The sequence below is a fragment of the Convolutriloba macropyga genome, chromosome 1 (genome assembly GCF_964194025.1).
Source record: "Convolutriloba macropyga chromosome 1, txConMacr16.3, whole genome shotgun sequence".
NCBI classification, from domain to species: Eukaryota; Metazoa; Xenacoelomorpha; order Acoela; family Convolutidae; genus Convolutriloba; species Convolutriloba macropyga.
In genome coordinates, this window is record NC_134468.1 from 5,655,308 (window position 1) to 5,673,879 (window position 18,572).

General features: G+C 35.4%; 1 protein-coding gene across 1 annotated transcript in view; it reads right to left on the reverse strand.

Annotated features, from left to right (window-relative positions):
• LOC142358725 (uncharacterized) overlaps window positions 1-18,572 on the reverse strand; it is a 91,827-nt gene that overhangs the window by 49,575 nt on the left and 23,680 nt on the right. The window contains exons 7-10 of the mRNA XM_075410268.1: window positions 16,147-16,480; window positions 15,483-15,990; window positions 15,032-15,137; window positions 4,864-5,538 (exon numbers count right to left, since the gene is read on the reverse strand). Coding sequence (XP_075266383.1) covers window positions 4,864-5,538; window positions 15,032-15,137; window positions 15,483-15,990; window positions 16,147-16,480 — 1,623 coding nt within the window. The remainder of the gene's footprint in view (window positions 1-4,863; window positions 5,539-15,031; window positions 15,138-15,482; window positions 15,991-16,146; window positions 16,481-18,572) is intronic.

Sequence of the window (18,572 nt, forward strand, 5' to 3'; positions counted from 1 at the left end):
AAATAACACATGCCGCAAAACACACAACAACGCTCTGAATATACAATTACACCCTTCACTAGCATTCACTTATTTCCTACGCCTCTCCAATTCTTCCTTTTGTCCCCTACTTATATCCTCAACCCCCCCACAAAACAAGTCTTGATATATTAATTACTACCATATTACTAGCACCATGTACGAAGTATATTAGTAGCACCAGTCAATATTACATGTAAAACTACAATATTACAGTCAGTCACAATAGTCCTTACACAGTCATATTAATATTACTATTACACAATATTACAACTATTAAAATAGTTAAATAAAATAAAAATAAATAATAAGTCACACTGAATCTTCCTCGACAGCCTCCCCTGATCTTCCCACTTCCCTCCTCCTCCTTCGATTTGCCCACACTCCCAACAATCCAGATACTAATGATAATAATAAAAAGAATACTAATATAATAATAATCCACCCCTCAGTCCCACCACCACTCCCATTATCAATAACTATATCATCTACTGCTGTCATATTGCACTTTGGATGTTTCAATCTTGACCAGTGAACAGCGTTCCTTCCAACAAACCTGGTCCCATTCACACAGCACCCAACAATTATGGCAGAAACAGTGATATTAAAGCACATGGTGCAATATTGTGGGCAAAAAAATCTGAAAAACTCGAAAAAACATGTAAAGACTGCATAATTCGACCCCCCCAACCACTACCCCCATCATCACACACCCATCATTCAACCAAATAACCACACGTCAACATGTTTAAACACCATATTCAGTAGTAATATCAATAAATACACACATCAGCACACATCACCTAAAAGTAAAGTACACCTGAAATAAATAAACATCACATAAACAAGTGCCATATTGAGAAAACTAGATCTAGAAGCCCAAGTAAAGTAACTAAATGAGCAAATAAACACCGGAAGACCAAATAGAGCCAGTTGAAACACTCAGAAGAGCCACATCAGTAGAAGATTGTCCTGAAACATAGTCGATATTATTGAAATATGAAAATGTTACTCACAATTGTGTTGAATCTCTTACTTTTCGACCCCACTTTTGAAACTCCGATCAATACAGAAGCAGCTCTGGATAAAGGCATCAGCTTCCATAAAGAAGGAAAGATTCTGATTACCGAAAAGTTCATAAATGTGGAATTTTTAGTACCGTTTCCTCGCTATAATTTCACTATCAGACAACAAGTAGAGACTCTACTTAGTGAACTCTCGAAAAAATGGATCACGCAATCGGAATTTTGCAACCTTACCCATAGCACTACTTACCGGAACCAAACAGCTTCCTTGAATGTTGGCTTTACGCAAAAATACTCAATGAAACAATAGAAGCCAAAATTGAAGTCCTTAAATTACGCAACGAGACTGAAAAACTCCTTACCAGAGTCGAAGAAGACTCTCACAATCGACAAAAACGAGCCGCCCCGCTTGCAATCGCAGCCGCAGTCGCTGGAATTGGACTCTTTGGTCCAGGAATTGCAATGAGTAGCGGAGGATGCGGTGGAATTACAGGAATTTTCGGATCTTGTCAGCGAACGTCCAAAAATGCTGAGAACATCGACAGATTAGCCAGCAGTTTCAACAGCCTCAATGACTATGTAATGGAAATCGGCGCACAAACCGATGAGAAATTCTTCCTAGTTGCTGACGAACTTGCAAAGGTTTACAAAGTTCAAAACGAAATGCAAGAAAACCAGAACAGAAACTGGAAACTAGTAGAGGAACAGTTTGCAATTATAGATCACAATCTGAACGCACTAGCAACCTGCATGGAAATCCAATTATCACAGCAACAATTGAATTTTAACTTTGATACAGCAGCTTCATTACTTCTCACTCTTTATGCAGATATTAAAAGTTACAGAGCAGCCTTATATTCTTTTCGCATTAATGTTATAAATGCCATTCCTACTTTGCTTGACAAACGTCTTCCAATCTCTTTAGTGCCTCGTAAATCTTTGATAAAGATCCTTGATTCAGTCCATGATAGCCAAAAGAACGCCCCAGATCGTCTAACTTTGGCAATACCCATGACTGACATACTTTCGTACTACGATGCGAAATTAGTACAAGAGATTTCGACAGTTGAAGACGGACTTTTACTGACACTAGCCATTCCCCTAGCCTCTAGCCAGACAGTGTTCGAAGTTTATCGTGCAATAGTAATCCCTATGCCTCAAAAGGACTCCGTAGACGCCTTACGATATGTAATAGAGGGAGAGTACTTAGCAATCTCAGAAGGACAGATGGAAACCACAGTACTGACGAAAGCTCAGTATGACAACTGTCTTGGATCGCCTCGATACCGAATCTGTCATGAGACAATGGAAACCCACCTTGGATTCTCCTCGTGTCTAGCAACCCTCAAGTTTCACCACACAATCTCAGCATTGAAAGTATGTGATACAGAGAAGAATGTGTTACCCAACCCAGAACGAGCACAGAACCTTGGATACGGAATTTGGCTCCTAACATCAGCTTCAAGTGATTATACCCTTAGTGAGATTGGTACGGATGAAAATGGCCGACACATCAATGTTCCTCATAAAGGTTGTAACATCTGTTTAATCACATTAAAATGTGGACATACAATGTTCAGTGACCACATTAAAATCCGAGCTGATTTACAAAGTTGTCAGTACCTTCCAGCAACGAGAATTAATGTAAAATTACCAGATCCACTTGCACACTTAATTGACTCAGTACCTAACATAAACGACCTTCCAAAATATGATTCCAGTACTGACGCAAACCTCGATTTATTGAAGAAAGTTAAAACCGAATTTATTTACTCGAATAGAAAGTTATCAACAGAGTCACTAGATGCTATAGCAAAGCCAATTACCACTGAAATGAAGTCATTTAAACCAGCACTAATTCACAAACTTGAATCTTACGTTCCGATCAAACTTTCTCTCTCGTTAACAATCATTGTCTTTATCGGAAATCTAGCCCTACATATTCTCTTCATGTTCTTATACCATTAAGTAGCCTTTGTACGACGAATGGTACCAAATTTCATGAAGCTTAACAGAACCAATGTACCGCTAAACCCAGTAGTTTCCGTACCCAAACATCTGAAAGCAGATGTAGTCACAACTCTAGCCAAACAACTCATGCAACCGCCAACAGTCATTTCCCCAGAAGAACTTGGAACCCTCAAGCGACAACGGCGAAATTCCATGCCTGCAACTTCTACCATGTCACTCAACACCATGGACCGATTCAACACAGACGATGAACTGGACCACCAAGCTCAACCCCGAGATGAAAGTAATCTTGAAGTTCAAGAAAATCTTATATAGTTCGACAAGTATTATTCGTTTAACAGTTAAAATATCCCTTCATTCAATAAGTTCTCTAAATCAGTGCTCTATCCATGAAAACAACTAGTGCTTTAAACCATTCATTCAACCAGTATCCTTCTTATCCTGCTTTTAACAGTTTAGAGCCATTATTCACTGAAATAACCACGATTATTCCCAGTGCTAACTCTCGCTGTTCTTTTAACCGTCACTTTATCTTATGTCTTCACTCTTTCTTCTGAATTAGCGCATTTTATCTCCCCTAAATGTTTCTTTAAAGCCTTTAACCTTGTCTCAACCTTCTTCATTTTAACTTTATCTTAACTTAACCTTTATTTCTCTTAACTTCTTTAACTCTTTTTAACCTTAAATGCTTTCGTTCAAAACTCTTTTCTAAGAACACATAAATTGGGTGGCTCCAACAAAAATATCTTTATATCCTTATACTCGTGCAGATTATACATTTTATAGAAAAATTGTAAAAACCCAGTTCCTTCTCAAAATTTTCATGGAAAATTTTCCTAAAGTCGGGTAGTGTCACGTACCTATTTCGTTCCTTATAGTTTCGTGATGATATTCCTTAAAATATCCTTAAAATAGTGCTTTATATTAATTAAAATTCATTTAGTTTCAAGGCCATTTATAGCTAATATTTCCATCTAGGCCTGTAACCCCTAATTTGTTTATGTTTATGAAAAACAACCGCAGATTGACAGTTTTACTAGCAAACACTTCAAGTGCCTAAAAGCCTCAATATTTACTTTTTTGAGTTTCTTGAAGATAAATTCACATAATCAGTAAATAACTTCATGAGAGATTATGTACTTGGTGAAGTAATTATTCTGATAAAGTAGGTGCTAATACGGAATTGTATATGTACTGAACAAACACCAAGAGACGTACAAAAGCCGGAAATCGCCCTACTTGAAAATCAGTAAATATTTGCGAAGGACCAATACAATACAACTCAAGGCACAGTCCTGCGGAACTTACGATCGCCAGAACACCGGAGAACCAGCCTGACAATCAGTTGCCCATCATCTCATAAAAACTAGATAAAACTTGAGAAACTTCTTGTTAAAATTATTAAACAATTCTTGCTAAAATAATTAAAGATTGAACTGGAAATTCTCTTGAAAACCTCCAAGTTGGATAAACTAAGTTACAGATGAAATAGCGACTAACTTAACACTAAAATGCAAGGCAAACTAGTGGATATATCACGCATCTGAACCGCTCAATAAAAGGCTATTACTAGCTAATTTTATTCAAAATATATCTGCTAAAAATCGCACTGTGAAACACCAAAATAAGTCCTTGTAAAATGCCAATTATTCAAGTTAATTACTTCTAATATAAACCTCAAAAACACCACGAGGAACACTATTAAAAATCAGTGCGTAACAATGTGTGAACAGATCTTAAAAAAAAAGACAGCGCCCCAATACAATTCAAATTCTTTGAATTGTAAAAAAACCAAGAGCACCGCAATATAGCTTCGCTCAGCTTACAGCTATAAAAAAGATAATCTTACCTCTTTCTGCACTTGGACGGAGTATCCACCTCCGTAGGGTGGCAGCGCATCCCATTCAGCTTTCACCTTTTCAAGGAACACTTTATTCAAAGCCACAGTTTCAGTCACAGATCTGGGTCCAACGTAGTCCACAGCACCCTGCAACCCATGTCTCAAACAACTCTCAAGACCCACAATGTGAGATAAGGTTGGGTGAAATTCCAGCAGATACATCGGCTGCAAACTTCTCAGATTGTTGTGCAATAGAACAGGTTGTTTCGGAATTATGTTCATCGGCATACCAAAGAACTCGTCACCTTCTCGGCAAATTCTCGACACGTAATCTCGTTGAGTTTCCACGTGGTTTTCAATCATCTGCCGAACCAAGTCAATTTTGAGAGACAGGATAATAGTTTCCAGTCTGTATGTTTTAACGAAGTAAGCATCCGTTGGATCAATTCGCGGCCTTTGATGAATGACATCCGTGATGACTTGAGCCAGTTTATGTTGGTCTTCAGTGTTAAGGGTGTGATGATAGCATTCCATGTAGAGATCGATCAGAAGTTGTTTCTTCTCTAGATACTGGAATTCACAATTCCACAGATCGAATAAGACACCCATTCGGTCAACCATTTCATGACCGTACTTGGAAAGGTTATGGGAGTCCTCGGCAAGCTTCGATTCTGAATCCATAAACTGAAAAAAAATTATAATTCAAAAGAAGAACACATCAAACGAAAAATGAGAAAGAAAGAATGTAAAAAGTAGAGGACATTTCAACACACACAGCAAAAGACATTAAAAAAGTTAACAAAAAGGGAGATACCTTACAAATGAAAAACAAACCGACTAACGTCGAAAAAAAATTCTTTATGAGTGCAAAACAAATTCGAATGCGCGCCCTATACTGCAGCACTTAACACTCGGCTATCAGGCCCTTATCTCCTAGTTTACAATCGGTTTTAATTTTGCATACTTAATTTCTCAATAACAGCAACTTAAGTCAAGCAAAAATCAAGAAGTCAATCGTGAAAAAGTCGCTCAAGAATGGAAACAGAAAGAATGTTCTAGAAAACGGTCAAGCAAATACTTTCATAAAAAGACAACAATTACAATCAAATTTCGTTCGAGAGCAATTAATCTGACGAGTTACTCCCAAACGAATGGCATGGGGCTGACATTTCTTATTGCACCTTAGACAGGCTAGCCTGATTGGTCGAGGGCGGAGGCAGAGAATGGGGCAAAATAGAGCCAGGGCAAACGTGGGGAGGGTCCAAATCATCTCAAGTTTCCCTTATACGTGAATTTACGCCTATACAGCAGAATTCAGCGGATGAGGGGAAGTGGAGTGGTGAAGGGATGGCGAGGTGAGCTGAAAAGGGGTATGCCGTTCAAGATTTGTCATTCACACTATCTAAGTCTCCCCGACAGTTTTGGTGAATCGCATACTTCAAGACTATTAAGTGAGAACTTTTCAGTGATTTATGCTCCCTGAAGGCTGATCTTGTCCGAGAATGAAAACCTGGAGGGGGGGGGGGGGGACATACACCAAAATACACTTAGACACAACAAGGTTTCCGATAGAGCTACAAAGAGACTTGATGCCCTCGGTCTTTAAAAACGCTTGAGACCAAAACCGAGAAGTCGCCAAAAATCAAGAAACATAGCCGGCAGATTGCCAGAAAATAGCCACAATAGATTCGTCGATCGGCAGTCTAAAAAAACAGTAAAAAAGACAGACCAAAAAAATTCGTCTTTTCATTGAAGACTGATCTGTTATATTTTGATTAAAAATCTGTATAAGTTATTGCTGCCTCTATTAGCTGATCTCAAATAACCTTCATTTAGAGTGACACACACCCATTTGACCTTATCTCTTTGAATTAAAGTAAATAAAAGTCAATTTCAAAGTCATTTTGAGAGTGAGGTAAGTCAAGTGTGACCAAAAATTTAATCACGCGCATGAACAAAAAAACTCGCTCCACTAAGAGCGAAAAATCACGTCACACATGCAATTCAGTTGAAATTGCATAAACGAATGAACAAAAAGTGGCTGTGACGTCATAGGGTCGTAACAAAAATCATGACGACGAAATAAAAAAAACATAGCAGGACAAGTCCTGAATTACAATTCAAAGAATTGAATGAAAAACGTAGATTTACTCTACCTGAACAGCAGATCAATTCAACGATGCCAGCCAAAACACAAACAAAATCATCTCAAAAAATTGAGAAACAAACAATCAAACAAACTATACAGATATATAATCCTTGATAAAACTTATAAAACTTGGAAGATTTCACCCCTGAGGCAAAATTTGACCCCTTTATGTACACCTATTTCAAAAATATGTTCAAAACCAAATTTTTTTCTGAAATTGGTGCAGTATTATATCTTCAAGGCCTGAAAAAATTCATTGGCCCTTGAAGATCGATTAACTCGAAAATTTTCAAAAACTAAAAATAGCAATTGAATATTTAAAGAAATGTTGCTGAAAATCGTAACATTAATATCTTAAGAATCATTTCTTCAAAAATGATTCTAGTGTCTCTAGAGGATATCCAGTAAACCAATTCCAATATAAAAAATTTCATATTTCAAAAAACAGAAACTCGTTCTATTCAAATGTTGAAAACCATCCCATTACCCCCAAGCAACTATTTAATGACATACTGTCAAACCCTGTATGAGGTTATCTGGCTACTCAGGCAAGAAAAACTGAATAAAAGACAAATGTCTTCAAAAAAACTTAAAAAAACTTGCAAGTTTTATCAAAAAATATTCAAAATTCGAATAGTTAAATTGTTGAAAACAAATCCATTAAACTAACAACTATGCAGTAACTGTTTTCAGACCGTGGAATAGGTTTCATGGCACTTGAGAATGGACAAATATCGAAAATTGAAAAAAACTAAGAAACCTCAAAAAAGTTGCAGATTTTATCAAAAAAATGCTAAAATTCGAGACATTAAAATGTTGAAAACCCCTCCATTGTTACTAGAAACTCTACAGTGCCCTATTATCAAACCTTAAAGAAGATTCCCTGGCCCCTGAAGCTGGAAAAACGCAAAAAATGACAAAAATTTTCAAAAACCTTGAAAAAAATTGCAAAAACTAGTATCATTTCGTGTATTTGTGTTTGTAGTACCAGAACATATAGCTGTTAAACTGGTCATAACAAGTACCTTTTTCTCGCAAAAGGCCTGCATCAACTTTTAAAAACTTCAACCTAAGACTAATCAAGCAAAAAACTTAAAAAAATCACAAACATGAAAAATTGCACCAATTTTAGTCCAAAAACTCCTAAAATGACCTTTTAACCTTCAATTGAGGCCATCCCAGTAGCTGCAACACTCTAAGCACTTGAAGGACTACCAACGTCCACTTTGGGCCTCTAATGAAACTTAATGCCCGCTGGGGTTTACCTGTTTATCCCGTTTTGAAAGATCAAAGTCATTGAAAAATGTGTGAACACATCTTAAAACATAGCCGGAAGAATTCCGGAAACGACTCGAAGTGAAAATCCATTTAAACTCTATCCAACTACTCATCAAACAAAACGTGCCTTCAATAATTTATGATTATCTTGAAACAAAGTCATGAAACAAAAAAGTAAAAAAAATAACAACAAATCTGTTAAAATATGATAAAACATCTGATCATATTTTGTTATAAATTGAGATCCCGAAAAAAACTATCTCTTCCAAAATAACTTCATCAAAACAACTAGTACTTACAAAAACCACTTATGTGAATTTTGAAAATACTTTAGGCTAAAATTAGGAAAAAAAAGCTCTTAAAAACAACTTTCACTAAAAAACTGGAAAAAGTTTCTACATTTTTTAATATTTCAAAAACATATAAATCCAAAGAAAAATTCCCTTCAGCCAATAGGGTGTTCAGAGGCACGCAGAACAATAGGCAAGTCATAATACGCAAAGAAACTCAGCTAAAAACAGAAAAACGAAAACTGCAAAAAATTAAGAAAAATAGTTCCAATTTTCTCCATTTTTTTGTCATATTTCTCAACAAAAAAATGATTCTTACCCAAAAAATTGTAAGCAATTGTTATCATAAAATTGCTCAAGTAGAAGGGGTTTCTTCAATACCCATTTGAGCCAGTAAAACAAAATAATCGTCAAAAAAACGCAAAAATTAGCCCGAAAATCAGCAAAATACATTAAAAACCTCCGAATTATCATAAAAGTCATATGAATTGCCAGAAAACTTCAAACCACTACCAAAACCAGCCTAAAATTAAAACAAAATCATAACCAAACCTCTTAACCAAAGTAAAAGAAAAAAACTGCTTTAAAATGCCGCACGTGAACAAAAAAATTTCGCTCGCTTAGAGAAAAGTTTTTCACACATCAATTTCTTGCTCTCTCAAAATCAGCGGTATGAACAAAAACCACTCTCTTTTCGCTCCGCTCTTCACTTTTGTTCAGCGCCAAAATCACCCAAAATTTTTTCACGCGTTTCATTTCCCGCTTCAAAAATCACTCCAATAAAATTGATTAAAAAAAAAACATAGCCGGAAGAATTCCGGAAACGACTCGAAGTGAAAATCGATTTAAACGCCATCCAACTACTCATCAAACAAAACGTGCCTTCAATAATTTATGATTATCTTGAAACAAAGTCATGAAACAAAAAAGTAAAAAAAATAACATCAAATCTGTTAAAATATGATAAAATATCTGATCATATTTTGTTATAAATTGAGATCCCGAAAAAACTATCTCTGCCAAAATAACTTCATCAAAACAACTAGTACTTACAAAAACCACTTATGTGAATTTTGAAAAAAATACTTTAGGCTAAAATTAGGAAAAAAAAGCTCTTAAAAACTTTCACTAAAAAAACTGGAAAAAGTTTCTACATTTTTTAATATTTCAAAAACATATAAATCCAAAGAAAAAATCCCGTCAGCCAATAGGGTATTCAGATGCTCGCAGAACAATAGGCAAGTCATAATAGGCAAAGAAACTTAGCTAAAAACAGAAAAAAAACCGAAAACTGCAAAAAAATTAAGAAAAATAGTTCCAATTTTCTCCATTTTTTTGTCATATTTCTCAACAAAAAATGATTCTTACCCAAAAAACTGTAAGCAATTGTTATCATAAAATTACTCAAGTAGAAGGGGTTTCTTCAATACCCATTTGAGCCAGTAAAACAAAATAATCGTCAAAAAACGCAAAAATTAGCCCGAAAATCAGCAAAATACATTAAAAACCTCCGAATTATCATAAAAGTCATATGAATTTCGAGAAAACTTCAAACCACTACCAAAACCAGCCTAAAATTAAAACAAAATCATAACCAAACCTCTTAACCAAAATAAAAGAAAAAAACTGCTTTAAAATGCCGCACGTGAACAAAAAAATTTCGCTCGCTTAGAGAAAAGTTTTTCACACATCAATTTCTCGCTCTCTCAAAATCAGCGGTATGAACAAAAACCACTCTCTTTTCGCTCCGCTCTTCACTTTTGTTCAGCGCCAAAATCACTCAAAATTTTTTCACGCGTTTCATTTCCCGCTTCAAAAATCACTCCAATAAATTTGATTAAAAAAAAGGACTTCTCCAATACTCCTCTTCGAGTCGTAAAAAGGACTTCTCCAATACTCCTCTTCGAGTCGTAAAAAAAACACAGCGCCCCAATACAATTCAAATTCTTTGAATTGTAAAAAACCAGGAGAAGGCCAATAATAGCCCCAGCTATCGCTGTGCGGCTATTAATAGAAACAAAGCTTAGATTCTATAATTTGATTTGTATGATTAAATACTTACCGATCCTTGCTTCGACTTTTTGAACATATGCTCTGATCGCTTGAATGAATCACGTTCTTTTTGAATGAAGAATGTTCCCAAAAGTAGCAGGTCCTTTTCAAGGGCACTAAAACGATCAAGCATATGAAAACCTGGAGGGGGGGGGGGGACATACACCAAAATACACTTAGACACAACAAGGTTTCCGATAGAGCTACAAAGAGACTTGATGCCCTCGGTCTTTAAAAACGCTTGAGACCAAAACCGAGAAGTCGCCAAAAATCAAGAAACATAGCCGGCAGATTGCCAGAAAATAGCCACAATAGATTCGTCGATCGGCAGTCTAAAAAAACAGTAAAAAAGACAGACCAAAAAAATTCGTCTTTTCATTGAAGACTGATCTGTTATATTTTGATTAAAAATCTGTATAAGTTATTGCTGCCTCTATTAGCTGATCTCAAATAACCTTCATTTAGAGTGACACACACCCATTTGACCTTATCTCTTTGAATTAAAGTAAATAAAAGTCAATTTCAAAGTCATTTTGAGAGTGAGGTAAGTCAAGTGTGACCAAAAATTTAATCACGCGCATGAACAAAAAAACTCGCTCCACTAAGAGCGAAAAATCACGTCACACATGCAATTCAGTTGAAATTGCATAAACGAATGAACAAAAAGTGGCTGTGACGTCATAGGGTCGTAACAAAAATCATGACGACGAAATAAAAAAAACATAGCAGGACAAGTCCTGAATTACAATTCAAAGAATTGAATGAAAAACGTAGATTTACTCTACCTGAACAGCAGATCAATTCAACGATGCCAGCCAAAACACAAACAAAATCATCTCAAAAAATTGAGAAACAAACAATCAAACAAACTATACAGATATATAATCCTTGATAAAACTTATAAAACTTGGAAGATTTCACCCCTGAGGCAAAATTTGACCCCTTTATGTACACCTATTTCAAAAATATGTTCAAAACCAAATTTTTTTCTGAAATTGGTGCAGTATTATATCTTCAAGGCCTGAAAAAATTCATTGGCCCTTGAAGATCGATTAACTCGAAAATTTTCAAAAACTAAAAATAGCAATTGAATATTTAAAGAAATGTTGCTGAAAATCGTAACATTAATATCTTAAGAATCATTTCTTCAAAAATGATTCTAGTGTCTCTAGAGGATATCCAGTAAACCAATTCCAATATAAAAAATTTCATATTTCAAAAAACAGAAACTCGTTCTATTCAAATGTTGAAAACCATCCCATTACCCCCAAGCAACTATTTAATGACATACTGTCAAACCCTGTATGAGGTTATCTGGCTACTCAGGCAAGAAAAACTGAATAAAAGACAAATGTCTTCAAAAAAACTTAAAAAAACTTGCAAGTTTTATCAAAAAATATTCAAAATTCGAATAGTTAAATTGTTGAAAACAAATCCATTAAACTAACAACTATGCAGTAACTGTTTTCAGACCGTGGAATAGGTTTCATGGCACTTGAGAATGGACAAATATCGAAAATTGAAAAAAACTAAGAAACCTCAAAAAAGTTGCAGATTTTATCAAAAAAATGCTAAAATTCGAGACATTAAAATGTTGAAAACCCCTCCATTGTTACTAGAAACTCTACAGTGCCCTATTATCAAACCTTAAAGAAGATTCCCTGGCCCCTGAAGCTGGAAAAACGCAAAAAATGACAAAAATTTTCAAAAACCTTGAAAAAAATTGCAAAAACTAGTATCATTTCGTGTATTTGTGTTTGTAGTACCAGAACATATAGCTGTTAAACTGGTCATAACAAGTACCTTTTTCTCGCAAAAGGCCTGCATCAACTTTTAAAAACTTCAACCTAAGACTAATCAAGCAAAAAACTTAAAAAAATCACAAACATGAAAAATTGCACCAATTTTAGTCCAAAAACTCCTAAAATGACCTTTTAACCTTCAATTGAGGCCATCCCAGTAGCTGCAACACTCTAAGCACTTGAAGGACTACCAACGTCCACTTTGGGCCTCTAATGAAACTTAATGCCCGCTGGGGTTTACCTGTTTATCCCGTTTTGAAAGATCAAAGTCATTGAAAAATGTGTGAACACATCTTAAAACATAGCCGGAAGAATTCCGGAAACGACTCGAAGTGAAAATCCATTTAAACTCTATCCAACTACTCATCAAACAAAACGTGCCTTCAATAATTTATGATTATCTTGAAACAAAGTCATGAAACAAAAAAGTAAAAAAAATAACAACAAATCTGTTAAAATATGATAAAACATCTGATCATATTTTGTTATAAATTGAGATCCCGAAAAAAACTATCTCTTCCAAAATAACTTCATCAAAACAACTAGTACTTACAAAAACCACTTATGTGAATTTTGAAAATACTTTAGGCTAAAATTAGGAAAAAAAAGCTCTTAAAAACAACTTTCACTAAAAAACTGGAAAAAGTTTCTACATTTTTTAATATTTCAAAAACATATAAATCCAAAGAAAAATTCCCTTCAGCCAATAGGGTGTTCAGAGGCACGCAGAACAATAGGCAAGTCATAATACGCAAAGAAACTCAGCTAAAAACAGAAAAACGAAAACTGCAAAAAATTAAGAAAAATAGTTCCAATTTTCTCCATTTTTTTGTCATATTTCTCAACAAAAAAATGATTCTTACCCAAAAAATTGTAAGCAATTGTTATCATAAAATTGCTCAAGTAGAAGGGGTTTCTTCAATACCCATTTGAGCCAGTAAAACAAAATAATCGTCAAAAAAACGCAAAAATTAGCCCGAAAATCAGCAAAATACATTAAAAACCTCCGAATTATCATAAAAGTCATATGAATTGCCAGAAAACTTCAAACCACTACCAAAACCAGCCTAAAATTAAAACAAAATCATAACCAAACCTCTTAACCAAAGTAAAAGAAAAAAACTGCTTTAAAATGCCGCACGTGAACAAAAAAATTTCGCTCGCTTAGAGAAAAGTTTTTCACACATCAATTTCTTGCTCTCTCAAAATCAGCGGTATGAACAAAAACCACTCTCTTTTCGCTCCGCTCTTCACTTTTGTTCAGCGCCAAAATCACCCAAAATTTTTTCACGCGTTTCATTTCCCGCTTCAAAAATCACTCCAATAAAATTGATTAAAAAAAAAACATAGCCGGAAGAATTCCGGAAACGACTCGAAGTGAAAATCGATTTAAACGCCATCCAACTACTCATCAAACAAAACGTGCCTTCAATAATTTATGATTATCTTGAAACAAAGTCATGAAACAAAAAAGTAAAAAAAATAACATCAAATCTGTTAAAATATGATAAAATATCTGATCATATTTTGTTATAAATTGAGATCCCGAAAAAACTATCTCTGCCAAAATAACTTCATCAAAACAACTAGTACTTACAAAAACCACTTATGTGAATTTTGAAAAAAATACTTTAGGCTAAAATTAGGAAAAAAAAGCTCTTAAAAACTTTCACTAAAAAAACTGGAAAAAGTTTCTACATTTTTTAATATTTCAAAAACATATAAATCCAAAGAAAAAATCCCGTCAGCCAATAGGGTATTCAGATGCTCGCAGAACAATAGGCAAGTCATAATAGGCAAAGAAACTTAGCTAAAAACAGAAAAAAAACCGAAAACTGCAAAAAAATTAAGAAAAATAGTTCCAATTTTCTCCATTTTTTTGTCATATTTCTCAACAAAAAATGATTCTTACCCAAAAAACTGTAAGCAATTGTTATCATAAAATTACTCAAGTAGAAGGGGTTTCTTCAATACCCATTTGAGCCAGTAAAACAAAATAATCGTCAAAAAACGCAAAAATTAGCCCGAAAATCAGCAAAATACATTAAAAACCTCCGAATTATCATAAAAGTCATATGAATTTCGAGAAAACTTCAAACCACTACCAAAACCAGCCTAAAATTAAAACAAAATCATAACCAAACCTCTTAACCAAAATAAAAGAAAAAAACTGCTTTAAAATGCCGCACGTGAACAAAAAAATTTCGCTCGCTTAGAGAAAAGTTTTTCACACATCAATTTCTCGCTCTCTCAAAATCAGCGGTATGAACAAAAACCACTCTCTTTTCGCTCCGCTCTTCACTTTTGTTCAGCGCCAAAATCACTCAAAATTTTTTCACGCGTTTCATTTCCCGCTTCAAAAATCACTCCAATAAATTTGATTAAAAAAAAGGACTTCTCCAATACTCCTCTTCGAGTCGTAAAAAGGACTTCTCCAATACTCCTCTTCGAGTCGTAAAAAAAACACAGCGCCCCAATACAATTCAAATTCTTTGAATTGTAAAAAACCAGGAGAAGGCCAATAATAGCCCCAGCTATCGCTGTGCGGCTATTAATAGAAACAAAGCTTAGATTCTATAATTTGATTTGTATGATTAAATACTTACCGATCCTTGCTTCGACTTTTTGAACATATGCTCTGATCGCTTGAATGAATCACGTTCTTTTTGAATGAAGAATGTTCCCAAAAGTAGCAGGTCCTTTTCAAGGGCACTAAAACGATCAAGCATATTATAGAAAAGGTTAGACGTTAGATATTATCGTCAATTATATTCGATTCCCAATACGTTCAGAACATATTTGCCGTTTTTCCGTAATTAGGTTTCAAAAGAATCTAAACAATCACAAAATGTATCTGTCAGCATAATTTCTCAAACCAGGTAATTTCAGTTGTAATTATTTGATATTTGAACAAACTCAGCGAAGACAGCCGATGTAAACGGTTGCAAAATTGCTACATCTTGCAAAATTAATATTTTTATCTCGATAACAAACTTTTAATCCAAATTCAACTAAAGAACAGATCGTCTTAAAAGGAGGGTGGATTCATGTACGTACTTGAAATCCGCAATTGCAACATCATACATGATGTAATATCCTTTCTCATCCTGGACGTGCACCCGAGTACTACCATTAGTTCCCAATAACTCAGTATCTTCACTACCACTCATCGATTTCTCATTCAAAGCTTTCTCATTTCGATTCCCAACGAAATAGTAATCATCATGATTCTCAACCTCACTCAGATCCATAAATTTGGCAGCGTTAATTTGGTAATCAGCAGGTGTGTTGTAGAGGTATGCATGGGAGTCCAGTGGATTCGGTCCGGACGCAATATTGTACTCTGGCAATTGGTGTTTATCTTGTGGGATCTGATCAAGCGAGCCGTCTAAGGAGACACCTCCGTCGTTAATTGTGAGCGTGCGCTCAATTGATCGGAAGTAATTTAAGGTTGACAGACAGTTCCGCTTTAAATCTCTGATCCTGAGATGTCGCAAGTGAATGTACGCTAAGTAACCACCTTGCAAGTTCATCGTATCTGAATCGGCGTCTCCTTCATTCAGACCTAGAATATTTTCATACAATGGTAAGGTTTCAAACTATAAGCAAAAGCAGAGGTTCTCTTGTGAAAATCTTGATTCTATTCAATTAATCAGTTCAGAGAGATTCTTCAAGATCTAAAAAATTGAAGATGTAGAATTCAAAAACCTTCGAAACTTACCCAGAAGCTGCAAAGTTTCACTGTAGTCGTAGCTATTCACACCCAGGGCTTTCTTCCGTTTCGATTTCTTTCTATTATTCGCGGCAGAACTGTCCTCCTCCAAATCTTCCAAATCAGAATCAGCAACAGTTGTGTCACGCTGAGACACGAAGAGGCTCTCGTTCGTGTAGATTTCCAGGAACAGTTTGTGTGTCCCATTCTCACATCTGTGACTGGCCACACTTGAGGGTTCTATCACTCGGTTGATACGAATGGAGGTCGCTTGGTATTTCAACACACGCTGCACTTGTTCATACTGCTTCATGGATAGGAATGACGACTGAGCTCGAAGCAGCTGAAGCGTTCATCAAATATGTGAATTATTTGTTACGGTAACGATGCTCAACCTAATTTTCGATGGGGGTCTACAAAAATGAGTGTTTAGATTTTAAAACAATTGCTTCTCTATCAGTGAAAAATTCAAACGACGCACAATTATCAGTCACTGTAAGAACTGGTGAAAAAAGAATGTAATATGATAAGGTTCTCATGTTATTCCTGAATAACATCTTTAGTTGCTTAGAAGCTATAACATTCAATGTGCTTGAATTTTGAAAAACATAACCGATCAAACGTCGGAAGAATTGATCTCGAACGACTAGTGGGAGCTCTAATCAATTGCAGCCTGCTTCAGTCGGTGGGGGGAGGGGGAGCTTAAATGGGAGTAAGAAGTTCAATAGTAAGCTTAAAATAACCACATTAGAGGTTAACATATACCACAATTAAAATTTGAAGTGAAAAATGGCACCAATTTCAGCTCACTTTTCATTTGACTTTTAGTATTAAATTGCCGCCAATTGAGTTCAGCTGCTTAAAATTGTGATTGAGAAAGAATTCTGGATCACGCGAAACGCAAAAAATCAAGGCCGTAAAAGTCACTCGAAAAATCAAAACTGTCCAACAAAAATTTTGCTTAAAAAACACACACGTTTAGAATAATTATTATGAACTTCGTTCAATAGCAATTAAAAATATCACTGGACATGAAATATCCCTTCCGTTTAAGACCCCAAAATCACTTAGTTTTATAGAAATCAATTATCCCATAGAGTAATAGTAGCTTCGGGCTTGAGTTTTTGCTTGCGAAGATGTGTGGGTAGTACTAAAGATCCAAACTATGTTTTTTATTCAATTCTTAAAGTTCAACCATTCTTCAAACGAAACTGATAAAAAGTCTTTATGGAACTAAACGTCTTATTTTTCACTTTTAGAGAAATCGCAGCAAACGCCATGTAGTTTTAAGATTAAGGACCGCCATTAACATGAAATTCTCTGCTCAAAACAGTTTTGGTGAATCGCATTCTTAGTTACTTCTCAGGCCTAAGGCTACATGAGCCCTTAATGCCCTCTGGGCTTAACCTGTTTATCTCGATTTTGAGGACGGAAAGTCAAATAAGCCGACGAAAAATCGGTCAAGTGAAAAATTGCATTAAAAAGATCACAGGAAAAATATAATAGCAACAGACTTACTCATTTAACTGAGCAATTAACTAGCAAAAAGCTTAAAATCAGAAGAAGTACGCAAAAGTTCTTAACAAAAAAGACGAAAACGAGACAAAATTTGATTAATATTACACCATTTTCTTGAACGATGACATCTCACAATCAACATCGATCAAATCAAAATATCGATAAAAACACGAAAAAACAGCTTAACCATTAAAGACCCCAATTGAGACTTTCAAAAATTGAAGAAGACTTTAACACGTGCTAAAAAAACATTCCACAAGGTAAAATTGCTAAATTAGCTCAAAATATCATTTAAAAGTATAAAACAAAGTATTAGTAGCCAAAACACACTTTGGCTGAAAAATTTGAGAGTTAAAACTAAAAAATCGCTTCGAAAAATCCGTACGTGATCAAACAATACCGATCACTTAGCGAAAAATTTTTCACACTCAATTGTTTTGCTCTTAGAATACTGCATGAGAAAAAGTCACTCTCTTTTGCTCTGCTTTTGACTTCAGCGGATTGACCTGAACACTTGTTTTCACGTGCGGCAATTGATTTTGATCCCTCCGATAAGAGAAGTCACCGATTTAAAAAATAGAACATAAGCGACTGACGTCGGGCGAATGGCTCTCAAACGACCGGCGAGCGGTTGGCTTCAACAGTAGCTAGCCACGATTTAGTGAATCTAGCTTTAGCTTAATTGAAGGGGAGTGAGGTGAGCGCAGCGCGGTTGCACCGCAGCGGGGTTGTAAAAGTGGACTGGGGGAATGATTTGGGGGCGGTGGGTGGGGATGTGGGATCAATTTCTAAGAACCGCCCTTCACACCATAAGTAAAAATCTCCAAAACCGTTTTTGTGAATCACATACTTGGAGACTAGTAAGCTGAAATGCTCTAAGAGAACTTAATGCCCACTGCGTGCCACCTCTTTATCCC